At 63.6% G+C, this 15,460-nt stretch overlaps 3 protein-coding genes across 3 annotated transcripts; 1 reads left to right on the top strand and 2 right to left on the bottom strand.

The window, feature by feature from the left end:
* Nucleotide 1: 1 nt before the first annotated feature.
* CHLRE_01g046600v5 (uncharacterized protein) lies at nt 2–3,819 on the bottom strand. Its single transcript, XM_043058896.1, has 6 exons — nt 3,469–3,819; nt 3,006–3,195; nt 2,447–2,855; nt 2,031–2,170; nt 1,377–1,712; nt 2–1,041 (listed from the first exon to the last, which is right to left on the bottom strand). Exons 2-6 carry the CDS (start codon nt 3,131–3,133, stop codon nt 408–410), a joined length of 1,647 nt encoding a protein of 548 aa, XP_042928785.1. The 5' UTR covers nt 3,134–3,195; nt 3,469–3,819; the 3' UTR covers nt 2–407.
* A 120-nt stretch (nt 3,820–3,939) lies between these two features.
* CHLRE_01g045902v5 (uncharacterized protein) lies at nt 3,940–11,405 on the top strand. Its single transcript, XM_043058883.1, has 14 exons — nt 3,940–4,191; nt 4,312–4,491; nt 4,912–5,157; nt 5,506–5,601; nt 5,842–5,940; nt 6,286–6,351; nt 6,801–6,957; nt 7,446–7,582; nt 7,895–8,006; nt 8,320–8,400; nt 8,739–8,884; nt 9,453–9,555; nt 9,776–9,879; nt 10,199–11,405. Exons 1-14 carry the CDS (start codon nt 4,177–4,179, stop codon nt 10,337–10,339), a joined length of 1,683 nt encoding a protein of 560 aa, XP_042928784.1. The 5' UTR covers nt 3,940–4,176; the 3' UTR covers nt 10,340–11,405.
* Nucleotides 11,406–11,987: 582 nt separating this feature from the next.
* Nucleotides 11,988–14,719, bottom strand: CHLRE_01g045200v5 (uncharacterized protein). The gene is made up of 8 exons (XM_001689671.2): nt 14,268–14,719; nt 14,086–14,160; nt 13,828–13,884; nt 13,609–13,622; nt 13,300–13,366; nt 13,031–13,099; nt 12,668–12,706; nt 11,988–12,340 (listed from the first exon to the last, which is right to left on the bottom strand). Exons 1-8 carry the CDS (start codon nt 14,442–14,444, stop codon nt 12,311–12,313), a joined length of 528 nt encoding a protein of 175 aa, XP_001689723.1. The 5' UTR covers nt 14,445–14,719; the 3' UTR covers nt 11,988–12,310.
* Between the last annotated feature and the right edge of the window lie 741 nt (nt 14,720–15,460).

The following is a 15,460-nucleotide window of genomic DNA, read 5'->3' as shown; positions in this document are numbered from 1 at the left end:
GCAACTCACAGCGTTACAGTGCGCTCGCTCCACGGGTGCGACATGGCCCCACGGTATTAGGGACATACCCCCACGGTATTCGGGACATCGACAAGCTCGCCGGGTTCCAAACTGAACAGCTTCAGCATAATTCACGTTGCACGTGCCACAAATCCAGCGCTTATGCACAGCCAGATCACACACTGCCACCACTGAATCCGCCCAAGTATACGGATTGACCTTTGGTGCCTCAACGCGACAGCCGCAGCAACATCCAGAAACACCCCTGCACTCAAACCAGGCCGCCGCCATTCGCAATCCGCACTCATCAAACATCGCACACAGCGCTGAGCGGAATCCCACATTCCCACCCACAGTCAAGCGCCAAACAGCCATGCGTTTCGCCATCCACCCCGTGCCGACGGACCCTACGGGTACGCCAGCGTCCACTCCGTGATCGCCTCCGCATGCTCCCGCTCCTGCCGCAGGTAGTTCGCCTCCCAGTCCGCATAGCCCGGGTGCCGCCGCGCCCACTCCGCGCCCCGGTACCGCACCACCGCCATCATCGGCTCCGCCGGCCGCCACCGCCCAAGCATCTGCTGCTCCTGCCGCTGCCGCTCCTGCTGCAGCCGTTGCTGTTGCCACGGCTCCAAGCCGCTACTGCTACTGCTACTGCTCCCGCCACTGCTGCTTTTGCTGGCAGCTGCTGCTGCGGCAGCGCTGACTGCCTCCAGCTGTTGCCGCACGTACCGCAGCCGCAACAGCCGCCGCCGGCTCGTGTGCAGCAGCGCACCCAGCTTCGCCGGCGTTGCCAACGCCAGCTCAGAGCCCCAGGCCGGGAGCCAACCGCCGTGACCGCCGCCGCCGCCACCGCCGCCAGCGGCCGCACCACTGGACCGCCGCATGCTGTCGCCTCCGGGCGCTGCTGCCGTTGCAAGCCCTGCTGAACCCGGCGCCGACGCCACCTCCCGCAGCAGCTGCAGCCTGGCTCTCAGCTCCTCGGCCGGCGCTGCCAGCAGGTGCGGCTGTGCCCGCAGCATGGCTCGGAAGTAGGCCTCGTCCCTGATCAGTACACAGTGTGAAGGTCGTGTGAGTTCGTGTGAGTTCGTGTGTAAGCAGTAGTGGATGACTGTGTGCTCTGTGCGACCAACGTGTGCTAGTTGCAGACACATTCTCATAGTACAGTACCACGCAAGAGTGCAACGGTCTGGCCGGTCCTGCCACAGCGCCAGCACACTGACTCACACTCACTCACACTCACTCAATCACATCGCATACACTCTGTCGTACGCGTGATGTATTCCCTCGTGCTCTCTAACACACAAACACACACACACACACACTGTGGGCTTTTGTTTCGTTCTTTCACACACACGCACGCACACTCGCGCGCGCACCTGCCGTCCGCAGCCAGCTCCGCCATCAGCGCCAAGCCCCGGCCCCACAGCGCCTCCGCCCGCAGGCCCATCAGCGCCGGCGCCGCACGGAACACATCCACAGCCGCCACCTCCATGCTGCGACCGCTGCTGCTGCTGCTGCTGCTGCTGCTGCTGCCGCCGCCGCAACTACTGCCGCCGCCGCCACTAGCGCCAATGCCTTCGGCGGCGCCGCAGCGCCTGCTGCTGTTGGGCGCCGCCGCATCAGCCGCCACCGCCGTCATCGCCGCCGCCGCCTCCAGCAGCTGCCGCACCTCGTCACTCGCCAACAGGCCCGGCGCGGCGTACACCAGGTAACTGTGTGTGTGTGTGTGTGTGTGTGTTAAAGAGCACAAGGAAAACGTTGTGTGTGTGTGTGTGTTTGTGTGTAGGCAGCAGCAGTCCCTCACACCCCATGCGACACATTGGATCGCGACATCGGAATAACGCGGCATGATGATACCGTGATGTGGAGCGCACAGCCGTCAGCAGGCACACGAGCACGCCATATGCATGCATGGGCACACGGGTGCGTGCACGGCACAAGCGGGGCACAGGCGGTTACGCCCCCCGGCCCCAGCCCTTGCCACCCGACACCCTCCACTCCTATCACCCCCTCCGCCCCGCCGCGCCCACCTGAGCACCGGCGCTCCCATGTCCTGCTGCAGCTGTCGCAGCCGGCCCCGCAGCCCGGCCGCAGACAGGCCGCAGCCCAGCAGCGCGCCGGCCTGCGCCGCGTTGGGCGGCCAGTGCGCGGCCGGGAAGTCCGGGCCCATCTGCGTGCGTGCATGTGTTCAAGAGCACAAGGTAGAGTACGCGTGAAGACGGGTGCGTGCGTGTTTGCACGTGTGTGCATGTGTATTTGTGCGTTTGGGCGGGTGTGTGTGTGTGCGCACTTTTGGGCGGGTGGGTGGATGTTGGTGGGTGGATGCGTCGCATACATGTGGGTGCGTTGACATGGGAAGCCACACAGGGAAGTCCTGGTATCGTGCCATACGCCGCCACCGGCCCAACGCCCAGCCACACACACGCACCCCATTCAAACCCCTCACCTCGCCCGCCACGACAGCCCGTAGCTCCGCCAGCCTCCTGCAGCCCTCCACACCGGAGGATCCGCCCCCGCTTCCGCCCCCGGCCACCGACGCCGGCAGAGACCGCTTCGCACGCGGCACCGCAGCCCGACACGACTGCGGCTGAGGCCCACTGCCGTTAAGGGCATGGCTGCTGGTGGTGTGGCCCGGTTTCATGAAAACAAAACGCCGCCACAAAGGGGCGTTGCCGCTGTGTCTGGCTTTGCTGGTGTCGCCGGTAGGGGTGCTGCTGGCTGGAGGGCTGGGGGAGAAGCAGGCGCCATCGGCTGGATGCAGCGGGCCAAAGGCCGCCGGGCAGGAGGGCGCCCAAAGCGTGGGAGTTGACTCGGCGTGGAAAGTCGGCATACCGCTCGTCCGAATACCAGGCAACCTGAGATTGAATTGAAAGTCATGTGTGTAAATTCAGAAATTGCAGGGCAAGAAAGGGAACATTTGCGGGATGGAAGGATGGAGAGGCGAAGCCAAGTTGGAGACTAGCCATGCTTAATGCAAGCAACGTGACCCAAACATATGGACTTACGTTGCTGCATCAGGGCTGTAAGACGCCTCGCCGGCCTTTCGGGGCCCCAACCCAACATCCGCATTCTTGATGGTAGCCGGTTTGCGAGCCTTCCCGGCCAGCGACGGCAAGGTTGCAGCTTGCGGCATGAAAAGTTAGTCCGTGACTTACACGCCGTGTATTACGCCGCCAGGCTGTGAAGACAGCTCGCCTGCGAAATGGGATGTGTCCGCTGATTAGCAGATGGTCTGCTTACTTTCTGCGTAATGCGTAATGTTCAACATATGTACGGTTGCCGGAGTCGGTGAGTATGTATTGGTATGGATGTCAGGGTCGGTGATGAACAATGTGGTTTGCCGTGCGGGTCATGTCGTAGCGCATCCGTCAGCGGGGTCATGTCAGCGTGGGCGGGTCGTGTCCCCCTTCAGCCGACCAGCAACAGCGCCATTTTGGAGGGATCTCAATTTAGCATAAGCAGACGCACCTGGATATGCGTTGTCGCGAACGGCTATCCATGGGGCCAGCAGCGAGCTTGAGCGCGTGCCAACTGTTGGCACGCCTTCGAGCACGCCACATGTGCCCTCCGCCATCCAATGCCTTATTCGGCCTGGTAGAATGCCTTCAGACCAGGTTGGCGTCATCCTCGTGCCCTTATCCAATCCGAGTCGCGCCGCTGCTGCTTCTTCGCCAGGTCGTGCTGTGCCTCTGCCCTGGTCTGCTTTGCCGTCCGCCGCCCGGCCGCACCCCTCGGCGCCCCAAGGTGCGGCCCAGCATTGTGCCGCCGACAGTGTCGGTATGTGCCATGGCAGTCAGACGATTTCATCAGTAGCTGAGTCGTCAGCATGCAGCAGGATTCGCGGGAAAGGGCACAAGACTTTAACGGAGCCCCTCAGCATCGATAGTGGATGAGCTTTAGATGTTCAAAATGGACTCCTTTATTGCTTCCACAGTAAAGATCTGCGCCAGCGACCGCGGGAGAGCTTTCATCCTGCCTGGCGACCAATTCCCCCATCGATGGCATCGCCGTGGTGAAAACGTAATCGCCTTGACGCCCAATTTTGTGTTTGTAGCCATACATATAATCCACAAACCGCACGTCTTGGCGGACGTCTACAGGCGTCGCGCATTGGTTTTGCGCAACACCATAGTACTGCTTTAGCCGCAAGAGTCGTGAGCACAAATGCAAGCCTCCATGATGAAGACTCGGGTGCGCACTCCAGATTACTCTAGGAAACGTTTCCGCTGATTGGACGTCGCTAAACTTGCCTTCCGGTCTCGTTGTAAGGCTTGTTGACCTGGCGGCCTGACTGAATTCTACGTTGCGCAGGCTGGCGTGCAGCGCAGCGGCTGCCCGGCGGTGGCGCGCACCTTCGCGGCGACCCAGCCCTCCGGGGCCGCTGCGGCTGCGGCTGCTCGCGGCGTGGCTGCGTGGGTGTCGGGCGTCGCCCCCGCGACCGCGGCGGCCCGCCCCGCGGCCGCGAGCCGCCGAGGAGCGCACGTGGTCACGGTGAGCGCACAGCCCGGTCCGGAGCGTGGCTGCGCTCCCTGAGCGCTGAGGTGCAGGGCTGGTGGTGTGCTACAAGGCTGAGTACGCGGGCCGAGGACACAGTGGCGTGCCTCGCTAGCGCCTGTGCTGCGTCAGCAGATCCCTCTTGCAACCAGCAATGAGTTCTGGACCAGTCAAAAGGCCCGCGTAAGCTAGGACCACTGAGCCCTCCGCCGCCACTCAGCCCTCCGCCGCCACGCCGCCCTGCCCTGCCCTGCCCTTCCGCAACAAGCCTCCTCCCTCTCGCAGCACCGCCACCACGCCACGCACCTCACCCCTGCCCCCAACCCCTCCTCTCCCAACCCCATCCCTCCTCTCCCCTCCTCACCCCATCCAAACCCCTCCCCAACCCTCCCCACCCACGCACCCCTCATCTGCCAGGCCGCCGCCGCCGCGCCTCCCGCCGTCGCCACCGCCGCCGCGCCGCGCACGCGCGAGGAGGAGGTGCTGGCCCAGCTGCGCAACGTGATCGACCCGGACTTTGGCGAGGACATTGTGGCGTGCGGCTTCATCAAGGACCTGGCGGTGGATGAGGCGGCGGGCGCCGTGGCCTTCACGCTGGAGCTCACCACGCCCGCCTGCCCCGTCAAGGAGATGTTCCAGCGCCAGAGCACCGAGTTCGTCAAGGTGTGTGTGTGTGGGGGGGGGGGGCGTGTGGGTGGGCTGGGGTGGGGGTTAACTCTGAACCCATCCCATAAGGAAACAGTGTGCTGGGGGGGGCGGGTGTTGGCATTCCCAACAAGGAAGAGACACGAGGGGGTGGTGTGGGGGAGCAGCACAACGGGGCGGTGCACTGTGTGTGGGTGTGCGTGTTAGGGAGGGAGGGCTGCTGCCCTGCCCGCTGCCTGCTGTGTGGGCCGTGCTCGCCCCTCCGCACTCCCGTGCCAATGTGCAAGACCCGCCCCGCCCCGCCCGCCCCGCCCTTCTCATCCCCCACACCTGAGCGACCCCCCGTGTCTCACCCCCCTTCCGCAGGCTCTGCCCTGGGTGCGCGACGTGGCGATCAAAATGACCAGCCAGCCCGCCAAGCCGCTGCTGCCGGAGTCAGGCCGCCCGGGAGGACTGGCCAAGGTGGGGTTTACGGGGGCTGGGGCCGTGAGGAAGGGGGCTTGGGGGCGGGGGCACGGCACGGCACGGCGCGGCACGGCACGGCACGGCACGGGGTGAAGGGGGGCTTGCTCTGGAACCAGACGAAACACCAGCAACCGACTGTCCGCACACGACCCGCCCAATTACACGCCCAACCCCGTGACACACACACACATACACATACACACAAGCACGCACAAACACACACACACACGCACGCAGGTCCGCCACATCATCGCCGTGTCCTCCTGCAAGGGCGGCGTGGGCAAGTCCACCGTGTCCGTCAACCTGGCCTACACGCTGGCGCAGATGGGGGCCAAGGTGCGCGGCGTGGCGGTGGGGTTTGTGGGGTTTGTGGGGATGTGGGGGGATGTGGGGGGATGTGGGGGGTGTGAGGATGTGGGCATGTGGGGATGTGGGGATGTGGGGATGTGGGGATGTGGGTTGTGTGGGGCGGGTAGGGCATGGGGTGCAGGCAGGTGGGGTCAGCTTGTGTTTGGGCACGGCAAAGGCGACTGTTGTGGGAGGAAGGGGAGACTTCTGCTGGTGCGTGGGTCGTGTGTGGAGGCGGCTAATGTTGTGTGCCCGTAAACACACACACACACACACACACACACACACACACACACACACACACAGAAACAAACAAACACACAACTGCTGCAGGTGGGCATCTTTGACGCGGACGTGTACGGCCCCTCGCTGCCGCTCATGGTGGACCCAGAGGTCAAGGTGGGAGGCGCGCCGGGGGGCGCAACACGGGCGGGGGGGGATTGGGGGAACGGGGGTGGGAGGGGAAAGCGTGGAAAATAGAGAGGAGGGGGTTGCAGATACCAGCCCAAACTAAACCTGGGGGGGATGGCGGCAGCGGGCGGTGCACAGGTTGCAGAGCATGGCGCACGGGCGGAGCGCTGATGACGTCATCAGGAGCTGACCATCTCGTGGTCGTGTGGGCGGTGGCGGTGGTGGCGGCGACATGGTTGAAGACTGAAAGGCACAGGACACATGGGCAGCGCTCCAAGGGCCCAGGCAGCCCAGACTTCAATTCCCATGAACGGCTGTCCCCCCCACGCCACGCCACGCTCTCCTCGTCGCTCTTTTGCATTGGGTGCGGTTTAGTCTGGACTGGTTTCGTATCTACAACACCACATTCAACACACCCACACACACGCTCCCCCTAGGTGCTGGAGATGGACCCCGCCACCAAGGCCATCTACCCCACCCAGTACGAGGGCGTCAAGGTGGTGTCGTTCGGCTACGCGGGCCAGGGCAGCGCCATCATGCGCGGCCCCATGGTGTCGGGCCTCATACAGCAGATGCTCACCACGGCGGACTGGGGTGAGCACGGGGGAGGGGGGCGTGTGTGTGTGTGTGTGCGTGGGTGGGTGGGGGGTTGCGGGGGGGGAGGGAAGGGGAAGTGGAGTGGAGGGAGCAGAGGAGGGAGCGAAGGAGGGAGGTGGGAGGTAGGAGCGGAGGGAGGGAGGGGAGGAGGGAGGGAGGGGAGGAGGGAGGGCGGGGGGGGAGGGGGTTATGTGCCCGAGCCCAACGATTAAGTGCACGAAAGGGGGAGGGCGGGAAGGCGGGAGGGCACGGGTTTGGCGCTGCACGACGTGGACGTGGAGCTCGCACTGCACTTCCGGGTGGGGCGACGATTCCTTGACTATTGGCACCTATTTCATTGGGCGGCGGCACCCTCGCTCCCGCCCTCCCCCGGCCGGTAACGATTGCTGTTCTCCAAGATGGTCTACCGTCTACCACTTCCTTAACTAGTCATGAATGTGACCCCCCACCTCGCTCCTCCGCCCCGCTCCCCCCCTCTCCCCCAGGCGAGCTGGACTACCTGGTTGTGGACTTCCCTCCCGGCACCGGCGACATCCAGCTCACGCTGTGCCAGACCGTGGCCTTCTCCGCCGCCGTCATCGTCACCACGCCGCAGAAGATGGCGTTCATTGACGTGGCCAAGGTGCGGGGGGAGGGGGTGGGTGTTTGTGTGTGTGGGGGGGGGGGGCGGGGGCGGGGAAGGCGAAGGGGTAAGAGGGGTGATGTGTGTGTGGTGGGGGGGGGGGTTCTGTGGGTGTTGTAGGGGAGGTGCGATGGCATGCGCATGCGGCTTCGTTGCAGCGGGGCACTCCCCTCAGTGCCCCTTGGTATGTGTAACCGCATGCTCTGCATCCGCACCTGCAACGCGCAGCCATGCCTTTGCAACCCCCACATCCCCACCACGTCTATCCCCACACCCTTCACGCACACACCCTCCACCCCCTCCCCCTTACAGGGTATCCGCATGTTTGCCCGCCTGGTGGTGCCGTGTGTGGCGGTGGTGGAGAACATGAGCTACTTCGATGGCGAGGACGGAAAGCGCTACTTCCCATTCGGGCAGGGCTCGGGTGCGTGTGCGTCGATGCGTTTTTGTTAGGAATCAAAACGAAAGCCCGCCCAGATGCGTATGTGTGTGCGCGCTCATGTGCGCGCGTGTGCGTTGAGCGCCGGTTGCAACGTGACAGGGTACGGCGAAGCTGGGCGGATCTGGGGTGGGGCGGCAATGGTGCTTGAAAGCAACCGGCGCCCTCTGTCGCGATGAGCAGCCAGCAGCTCGCGTTGCCTTTGCATCCTCCACTCCAGTTCACATAATTGTCATTTCCTAAGCCATTTCACTAATCGCTACATGTGTGTGTGTATGTGTACATGTGTCTGCTGCAGGCGAGCGCATCCAGCGCGACTTCGGTCTGCCCAACCTCATCCGCTTCCCCATTGTGCCAGACCTGTCGGCCGCAGGAGACGGTGAGGGGCGCGCGGCGGCGGCGGCAGCAGCTGGGGCAGGCAGGGGGGGGGCCTGCACCATTACCACCAGAATGGGGGGGGGTTGTAGCGGACGTGGGGGGCATAGGGGGACGCGCGCGGGCTTCCCGACGGCATTCGCGGGGCATTCTCTCGCTAAATGCTCCCGACCACCCAACAAACACTGGGCACTTCCCATGTGCCCATGCGTGTGTGCCTCTCCCTCGCTCTCCGCGCCTCCCCCCCCCCCCGGTACGCGCAACACCACACCTGCTGTCGACTCTGCTATACTTCTCTGTACCAATCCTTGCAACCCCCCTCCCCCTCCCCCCCCCTCGCAGGCGGGCGGCCGCTGGTGGTGTCCTCTCCCGCCTCCGCCACCGCCTCCACCTTCATGGACCTGGGCGCGGCGGTGGTGCGCGAGGTGGCCAAGATGGGCGCGGCGGGCAGGGCGCCGAGGCAGACGGCGCACTTTGACCAGGAGCAGGTGGGTGTGTGTAGGTGTGTGTGTGTGGGTGTGGGTTGGGTGGTTGGGTGGGTGGGTGGGTGGGTGGGTGGGTGGGTGGTTAGGTGGCGGTGTGTGTGGTTGGGTGGGGGTGTTAGAGAAACAACAAAATGACGCCCGCCCAGACGGCGCGTGTGTGGGGGGTTTCGGGGGTTACACTCATGATTAGTCAAAGAAATGGGGGGAGGGGTAGTTCATGTCCCACCCAACTGAACAAAGACCCAGCCAATGGGGGGCGGGGCAGGCAGGAGGAGGTGGAGGAGGATTGGGGTAGGGAGGTGGATGCGAAGGGGAAGCAGGAGGGAGATAAGGAGGACCCGGACGAGGAGGAGGAGAAGGGCCATGACGAGCTTTTACACACACACACACACACACACGCCACACACTTTCGTTTCCTTTTTGACACATGCCACACACGCGCGCTTCGCTTATTCCCTGAGCACACGCGCGCGGTTCACCGCTTCCCAAACCGCTTCCCACACACGCCCCCCTGGCTACGCCTTCATTTCTTAATTAATCATGAATGTACCCTCCCCACACACACACACAGGACGCGATCGTGGTGGCGCTGCCCGGCGAGCCCGAGTTCCTGCTGCCGCCCGGGGTGGTGCGCGCCAACGATACCTCCGCCACCTCCATCGACGAGTGGACGGGTGCGTGTGTGTGTGGGGGGGGGGAGCGTGTATGTTGGGAGGACGGGGTTGGGATCGGGTGCGTGTATGTTGGGAGGACCGGGTTGGGGTCGGGTGCGTGTCGTGGGTGCGCGTCGTTGGTCTTGCGACTGCGCAAATGCTCCTTTGACACACACCTCCTGACTCCTCCTCCTGCCTTCACACTGTTCCTCTGCTGCTGCTGCTGCTCTTGATGCTGCAGGCCAGCGTAAGCGCGAGGAGGCGCCGGCGGACGCGCGGCCCGTGGCTGTGAACCCGCTGGGCAACTACGCGGTGCAGATCACCTGGAGCGACGGATTCAACCAGGTGCGTGGGAGGAGCTGGGTGGGTGGGTGGGTGGGTGGGTGGTTGTGTGGGGTGGGTGGGCGGGTGGTTGTGTGGGTGGCTGGGCGGACTGCGCCCAGCCACGTCATGCTTCTTACTGGGAATGTTGTGAACAGCCCCCAGAACACCACGCCACTACCCCCCCCCCGTACTTGCGCTTTAATCACTCTGTTCTCCATGAACGCGTACTCGGCCCCGGCGGTTCCTTGGCAGTTGGGAACTATTTCGTTGCAGTCGGGCAGTGACCTGTGCCGCCCCTTACCCCCCCCCCCCGCCCCCGCACGCCGCACCCCCCCGCCAGGTGGCCTCCTACGAGCTGCTGGACGAGCTCAAGTCGTACGCCGTACCGCGCCGCCCCGTCAGCGGCGGCAGCGCCAGCGGCAATGGCAGCGTGTCCACGTCACTGCCCGGCGGCATGCAGGCGCAGGCACAGCTGGCGTAAGCGCGCCGGGGGCCGGCTGGCGTGGCGAAGGGCGCTGTGTGGAGTGGCTTGCGCTGTGCATGCGCTGCAAGCAGGCTGTGTGGTTGGGTGGTTGGGTACGCGCGGCGGTGGTGCTCGGTGCTGGGGGGGGGTTTGTAAATACCAGCCCAAACTAAATCGGGGGGGTTGCCGCGGGGAGGGTGGAGCTGTGGGGAGGGATGGAGCCGTCGGGGGTTGTGTGGGTTGGTGTGAGCGGCAGCGCTGCAAGGCGCAGCGAGCAAGACGTGGAGGACAGGACAGGTTCGGTCGCCTGTGCACGCGACCGCAGTAGCGTAAGGGTGCAGTGGCGTTGACGAAGCCAGGGCAAGAGCGAGGGCCGCAGGCGCATCGGCTCCTCTGGCGGGGCACCCGTTGCGCTTTCGTGACATGTGTCCAATTATAGGGCTTTGGTCGCACACTCATAACTCCGACGTCAGGTGGCATTGATCGTACGTTCGTACATGTTGGCTTGGGTGACTTCGTCGGTGGAGAAGGCGGATGTCACCGGGCTGATTCATTTGCGTGCCTGCAAACAGGCAGGAGGCATGCAACCAGCAGGCAGTGAGCAGGCAGGTCGATCTGAGACGGGGCCAGGAGGGCGGGGCCCGCAGGACACGTGTGGAACGAATGCGATGGAATAGGGCAAGGGGCAGGCTAGCAGCCTGGCAGGGTGTGGAATGGCGATGCTGGAGTCAGCTGGACGAGCAAGGGTAGTGAATGAGAGCGGGTCCTTGGGTCAGGCGAGGGGTACGTGGACATGTATGCGGATGTTGACTTTTGGACGTGGGCACGTTGCGGCTCCTGGTGGGAAAGAGTGGCGGACTGGCACACAGGGACCTACTTGGAGCCTTGGAGGCACCAAGGGTCTGGTGCAGGCGGCTGGTGGGCCCCCGGCCGCATCAGGCAGCGTACGCCGTAATAGGTCGCACTGTCACAGCAGCACTGGCAGCAGCAGCCGAGGAGGAGGTCCCGCCCGCAAGCCGCGGCCTGCCGCGCCCCTTGGTGACCGTGACAATAAACGCTGCGCCACACATGTATCGTGAAGTCCGGTCCGTCGGCCGCACGTCTCCGTCCTTGTGAAAAACGAACCTGGGCGTGGGGAGGGTGGGGTGCAGCGTGTTAGGCAGGGCCCACGAGAAGTGTGTGTGTGTCCCGCTTGCGAGGCAAAGCGCCTGGCGCTGGCGCATGGTTACATGGGCTGGGGGTGGGTGGATGGGTGCCTGAAATGCTATGGCTGCCCTTGCGGCGCACGCGGCCAGCCGCGCAGGCCCTGCCTGCGTGCCTTGAATGGCCGCCCTCGCCAGCTCCCCCGGCCCTTGCAGGTGAGCGCTCAGCGCCCAGCCACGCGGCGGAGGCCCTGCTGCTTGCATGCACCGGGAGTGCACCACGGCGGCATGCACGACGGTCTCTTGCCTGCAGCTGGGTTACTGCTGGCCGCCTCGTCAAGGATTGCACTGTCATTCCTACTGTCATATGATCATATCAGCGCAGCTGTTGCGTGCACACCCCTCCCCCGCCCCATGTCGCGTGACCCCGCATCCCAATGGTCGAATTTCCTCCGCATTACTCAGTTAATACTGCCCGCACGCATGGGACTCTCCGGCGGGTCGTCACGCAGGCACGCTCGTGTCTCGAAATAATGTTACATGTTATTTCAGCCTCGGCTGGCGAGCGCTGCTTGGCACGCACACATGTGCATTACCGTACACAGCCGCTGCGGGCCCCTGGCGCTCAATTGCATCCCCCCTGCCGAACGTAAATGAATTCCTCTTGGCCACACTAGCGCATCATCAAACACTGCGACACAAGATCCTGCAGTCAGGGCCAGCAGCAGCGCCACCACTACTCCCTTGCTTGCATGGGCGCTGCGTGAGCGGCGCCCAAGCATCTGAAAACCTTGCCAGGGAGCGTGCATGAGCGCCATGTCGCTCCAACAGGCTCCTCCTTGGCTCTCTAGCACAAGGGGCTGGACAGGAGCTTGAACTGCGCGCCGGCGGGGTAAGCACGGGAAGCAGGAAGGAGGCCAAAGCAGGCGTTAAGGGAAAGTTTGAGCGTGGTGGGAAGCACCAAACGAAGGGGCACGGCTGTCCTTTGGGGCACTGTGCACCGCATGACCGCAAAAAGTACCACGGCGGCCGTGAACACAAGCGAGGCCGTTCAACCCCGAACGCAAGACATGTGGCTAGCCGCTCACGTACAGTTATCTATCTAGGCATTTGCCCACGTCACCCGCCCTATGTATGGGACGTTTTCGCTGGGCTCGGGCGCATACATACCCCCCAACCCAGCCAGCCGTCTCTACGCCCTCACCTGGTAGCGCCAGCGCGTAGCCTCAAGAACAATGTTGGTCTGTGGGCGGGGCGGGGGGGGGGGGGGTACGGTAACCCGAACAAGCGTTGAGGAAGGGGCACGTGTTGGGTTTGGAGCGGCGGTGGGCGCGGCAGCCACAAGCGCGGCGGTTAGACCGCTATGTGCGGGACTGGAGGCTGCGCCTGGCGCAGCAGATAGACAGGCATTCCTGGCGCGCTGCTGTGGCGCACGCACTGGGTGCAGTTGCGACCGCGACCGCGCAGGCGTGCCGGTGCGGCGGATCATGGTGACAACACCGGTAGATAGATAGGCAGGCAGGTTGGCAGGCAGTACGGTTAGTACGGTAGGTAGGCTCCGACTTACCCGGACGGTGCCGCGGGCGCCCTCGAAGATGCCAGTGCCGCCCACGATGGGGTTGTAGAACTCGTTGTCCTGCAGTAGCAGTGCAGGAATAACAAGTTAAAGGAGTGGCGGTTATGTTGCGTACGTTGCAGAGTGGATGGCATGCATGTTGAGTTACCCTCACACACTCACAACTGCTCGCAGCATCACCTCGGGTGCGCTAAGCGTTCGTCGCATTCCTTCGCACTTTGATGGAATAATGCGGCAGGACGCACGCGGCACGCACGCACCTGCTTGTCCGGGAACTGACCCATCCAGGAGATGGCGCCGTGGTCGCCGAAGGTCAGGGTGGTGGTGCTGTGCGTGCGTTTGTGGGCGGGGGAGGGGGAGGGGGCAGGAAGGCGCGTCAGCAGCACTGGCGGGAAAGCGAACCGGCGCCTACCGGCGGATTGTCGCCGTCGCCACGCTGCTACGGCGTGTTCAGGGCGGGGTGTTCAGGGCGGGGTGTTCAGGGCCCCCTTGGGCGCGCGTGCTGGATGGTCACGAGCGTTCCAGTAGTGAACGTGACCCAGTATCCTGGTGCCTACAAACCCCCTCACCAGTAGTTCAGCATCTGCGGCGGCAAGTAGGCCGTACGTGTAGGGAGGGAGGAGGGCGGCGGGGCGGGCGGGGGCCAGGGGTGTGTTCTTACTCTTTTCACACATGGTCATTTGGTGCGTGAGCAAGCCTTGGAGCAAGCATAGTGCGGGCTGCTGTCACGTGACAGTATAGTGCACTTGGCGAGTCGGATGCGAGCCTATGCCTCTTGCCGCACTTACCCAGCCGTCGTCGCCGCTCACGCTGTTAACGAAGCACGCAGACACAACGTCGCCGGCCTGCGGGGGCGAGCCGCAGACATGTCAATAGCCGGGAGGCAGCGGTTGGCTGGTACGAAAATTGACAGCCGTTCGAGCTAATCGCTGTTCTGTATAATACAAGACGAAAGCATTTGCATGCACAGGGCATGCAGCCAAAGTCGCTCGCTTGTGTTTTTCCTCGCGGACCTCTGCTGATGCCGGCCGACATAGCTCGCTCACCTTCCGACCCGAGTCGCCGCTGCCGCCCCACACGGCCTCGTCCAGGAATCCCAGAGAGTAGCCAATGAACTTCGTCTGCATCATGTGTTGCCAGGCATGTCGGTACGTGTGCGTGCGAACTCATGCGCATGTATGTGCCTTACGCGCCATGCCGCACGCGCATGTCTCGTCAAAATATTCACCTGGTTGGTCTCGGTCATCAGAAATTCAGGCACCGACAGCGTGTCCTCGTTGTAAAGCTCGGTGACAACGATTGTCTTCGCGCACAACTCCTTGGGGGGTCGCGCAGCGGAAGCCGCAGCTACCATAGCCAGAGCCATGATGGCAAGCACGCCAGCACGACGTGTGAGGAAGGCCATGGTTACGATACACACAGCGACACAGCGGTCAACTACTTCAACTGCGTGCGTGTCGTCTCCTGCTGTAAATTTCTGTGCGCACCGCAGCGGCTATGCAGAGCAGTATTTATATTAGTATAGACAGGATGTCGTTGCTTGCGGCCGGTGGTTTTATAGGGCAGCGTGGCGCCGTTACGTGCGTGATGCCAGGAGCGAAACCGAAATGCGAGGACGAACTTGACTTCACAGCTTCGTCAGACGTCGCACGGCTGCCGGGTGGTCTTGTATCACAGGATGAGCATGTTACCTCGATGACTCGAATAAATTGCCATATATGATGAGGTGCATGCGCATTTGTCGCCCCTCAAGTGACGGTTGGTCCACCCCCGGCCCGACCGTAGTGTCCACGCGACATGCCAGCGCAGCGGCGACGCACCGCCTGTAAGAAGAGACGAGCTGCGCCAGATGTTCATTTTGCGTAGCAATTTTGAGCAGCGTTTAAAGTGGTGCCGCGGACATGCTGTGCCTACGTGTCAGCCTACTGGGTCAACATGCCGAACCCCAGCAACCGCTGGAGTAATGCCATCCACTCGACGCGAAGGGTCGACAAGCCGCGTCAGCCCCCTGCGCCCTTTGTTGACATCAACAGGTGGCATTGTAACAACGGTGCACCTCGAGTGTGCATGGAGTGCGCTTAGGCCGGCGTAAGGTGGGAACATGGTAAGGAAGACGAGTGTTGCGGAACTAATGCGTACGTAGACCAGAGCGGAAGGCGGAGTGCGCTTGCAGGCGGCACGAGAGTAGGCAGTCAGTAGCGCAAGTTGCGAATTCACATGTTACCTTGTAACCGACGGTAAACGCTGTGGACGGTCGCGCCCATGGCTGGCTGACGGAAGGTGGCTGCTGCATTGGGATGGCTGGGCTGGACGACGGCGGCCGGGCTGGCGTTGGGACTACCAGAAAGGATGCGCCCGAAACCAACCTGGAGAACACCAGCGCCACCGGTGCCCAGCACGACATGTATGGGAGGGAGGGAG

The sequence above is a fragment of the Chlamydomonas reinhardtii genome, chromosome 1 (assembly GCF_000002595.2).
Source record: "Chlamydomonas reinhardtii strain CC-503 cw92 mt+ chromosome 1, whole genome shotgun sequence".
NCBI lineage: Eukaryota > Viridiplantae > Chlorophyta > Chlorophyceae > Chlamydomonadales > Chlamydomonadaceae > Chlamydomonas > Chlamydomonas reinhardtii.
The sequence above is the reverse complement of the archived record's forward strand: the minus strand, read 5'-3'. Positions and strand labels throughout refer to the sequence as shown.

Bases quoted from the DNA above. Each gene is read 5' to 3' on its own strand.
- CHLRE_01g046600v5 (XM_043058896.1), bottom strand. From the start codon at position 3,133: ATGCCGCAAGCTGCAACCTTGCCGTCGCTGGCCGGGAAGGCTCGCAAA. The intron at 1,713-2,030 runs GTGGGCGCGGCG...ACACACACACAG, and splicing joins ATGGGAGCGCCGGTGCTCAG to TTACCTGGTGTACGCCGCGC. The intron at 1,042-1,376 runs GTGCGCGCGCGA...TGTACTGATCAG, and splicing joins GAGCTGGCTGCGGACGGCAG to GGACGAGGCCTACTTCCGAG.
- CHLRE_01g045902v5 (XM_043058883.1), top strand. The intron at 4,492-4,911 runs GTGAGCGCACAG...CTCATCTGCCAG, and splicing joins GAGGAGCGCACGTGGTCACG to GCCGCCGCCGCCGCGCCTCC. The intron at 5,602-5,841 runs GTGGGGTTTACG...ACACGCACGCAG, and splicing joins GCCCGGGAGGACTGGCCAAG to GTCCGCCACATCATCGCCGT.
- CHLRE_01g045200v5 (XM_001689671.2), bottom strand. From the start codon at position 14,444: ATGGCCTTCCTCACACGTCGTGCTGGCGTGCTTGCCATCATGGCTCTG. The intron at 14,161-14,267 runs GTGAATATTTTG...CACATGATGCAG, and splicing joins TGATGACCGAGACCAACCAG to ACGAAGTTCATTGGCTACTC. The intron at 13,885-14,085 runs GTGAGCGAGCTA...TCGCCCCCGCAG, and splicing joins GCGGCGACTCGGGTCGGAAG to GCCGGCGACGTTGTGTCTGC.